Genomic DNA, 1,241 nt, shown 5'->3' on the forward strand with positions numbered 1-1,241 from the left:
TACATGTGGGATGGTGTAAGTCCCACCATGCAGCACAAATATTTATAACAAAAAACAATAAGAATCTATCAGAATGTTGTTTATTTTTAAAGAGTTAGCAGAAGTATACAAACAATTTATAAAAGTAGCATGTATTAAAATGAATTATGTAATTTAAAGTATCTATATTACAGTGATATAACCATGAATGCCAAAAATACCGTTAAATAATGGTTTTGAACTTTCAATACTGTTAAATTCCCTTTATCATATTTTTATAAAAATCGAAGAAGATTTAAAAAAGGTTTATCAGTGTTCATTCTAATACTTTTTTAGTACAATTAAATACCAACGATGAAATCCGTTTGTGTTGAATAATGCTCGGTTTGTGAGCTAAACATTACTTTTTATATGCCTGAAAAAATGGAGTTCTATACGCGGTTGCAGTCTGCGGAAAGGAAATCTCACACTCAAAAAATCTAATATCAATTTGTCTTTCAGATTCAATACATTTAAATCCGGTTGATAGGTTCTGTGAGCATCATATTACAACGGTAATGGAACATTTGATAAAAGAATTGTATGGTTAAAAAAAAAGCGATTAAATTATATAGGTTTAACAATGTTATATTATATTATTATGTATATGAACTATATTCTAATCAAAAATACATACTGTTATAATAATTCATTCTAAAATAAATGCAATGTTTTCGGCAAAAAATTATCAACCCAATCGTATATTACTAAACACTATTCAACGAAAGAACGCACGGATTCCACTCATGTAGATTTATGACCGATTGCTCGTCCATACTCCGTTTCCACTCCGAAACTATGTTATTATGGGAGTGCCACTCGAGCAACCGATTACCTCCAACCGCCTAAGATTATGGATATCAGCCGGTGGAGGGCGTGATCATGTGTAGACCAAATCGATTTTCTTCGGGCGGCCTGTGCGTTTTCTTGTCGAACAATGTATAATACTATTGTAATATTCTCGTCGTTAGGGCTGGTCAGAGTATTATTCTGATAGCCGTTTAACCACGAGTATATTATGTTTTTGTAGGACGCAAGGCCACTTGCGTTGATGATAAAGATGTTGACAGGGTTGTTATTAAATAAATATAGACTGATGAAATATTCTAAGTGGTTTATTAAAATATTCTTCAGTAAAAATTTACTAAGTCCAAATAATTAAATTATTACACAAAGTGTCGTGAAAGTGCTCGTAATGCAGTGGAGAAAACACGTACTGATTA

General features: G+C 31.7%; 1 protein-coding gene across 1 annotated transcript; it reads left to right on the plus strand.

Moving 5' to 3' along the window:
- Positions 1 to 480: 480 nt before the first annotated feature.
- Positions 481 to 703, plus strand: LOC100302480 (uncharacterized; the record flags this gene model as incomplete). Its single annotated transcript, NM_001163344.1, is given in 1 exon segment — positions 481 to 703. A coding segment is annotated over 1 exon segment (89 nt), but the record flags the coding sequence as incomplete, so codon positions are not given.
- Positions 704 to 1,241: the final 538 nt, after the last annotated feature.

The sequence above is a fragment of the Acyrthosiphon pisum genome, unplaced genomic scaffold, assembly GCF_005508785.2.
Source record: "Acyrthosiphon pisum isolate AL4f unplaced genomic scaffold, pea_aphid_22Mar2018_4r6ur Scaffold_12742;HRSCAF=13375, whole genome shotgun sequence".
NCBI lineage: Eukaryota > Metazoa > Arthropoda > Insecta > Hemiptera > Aphididae > Acyrthosiphon > Acyrthosiphon pisum.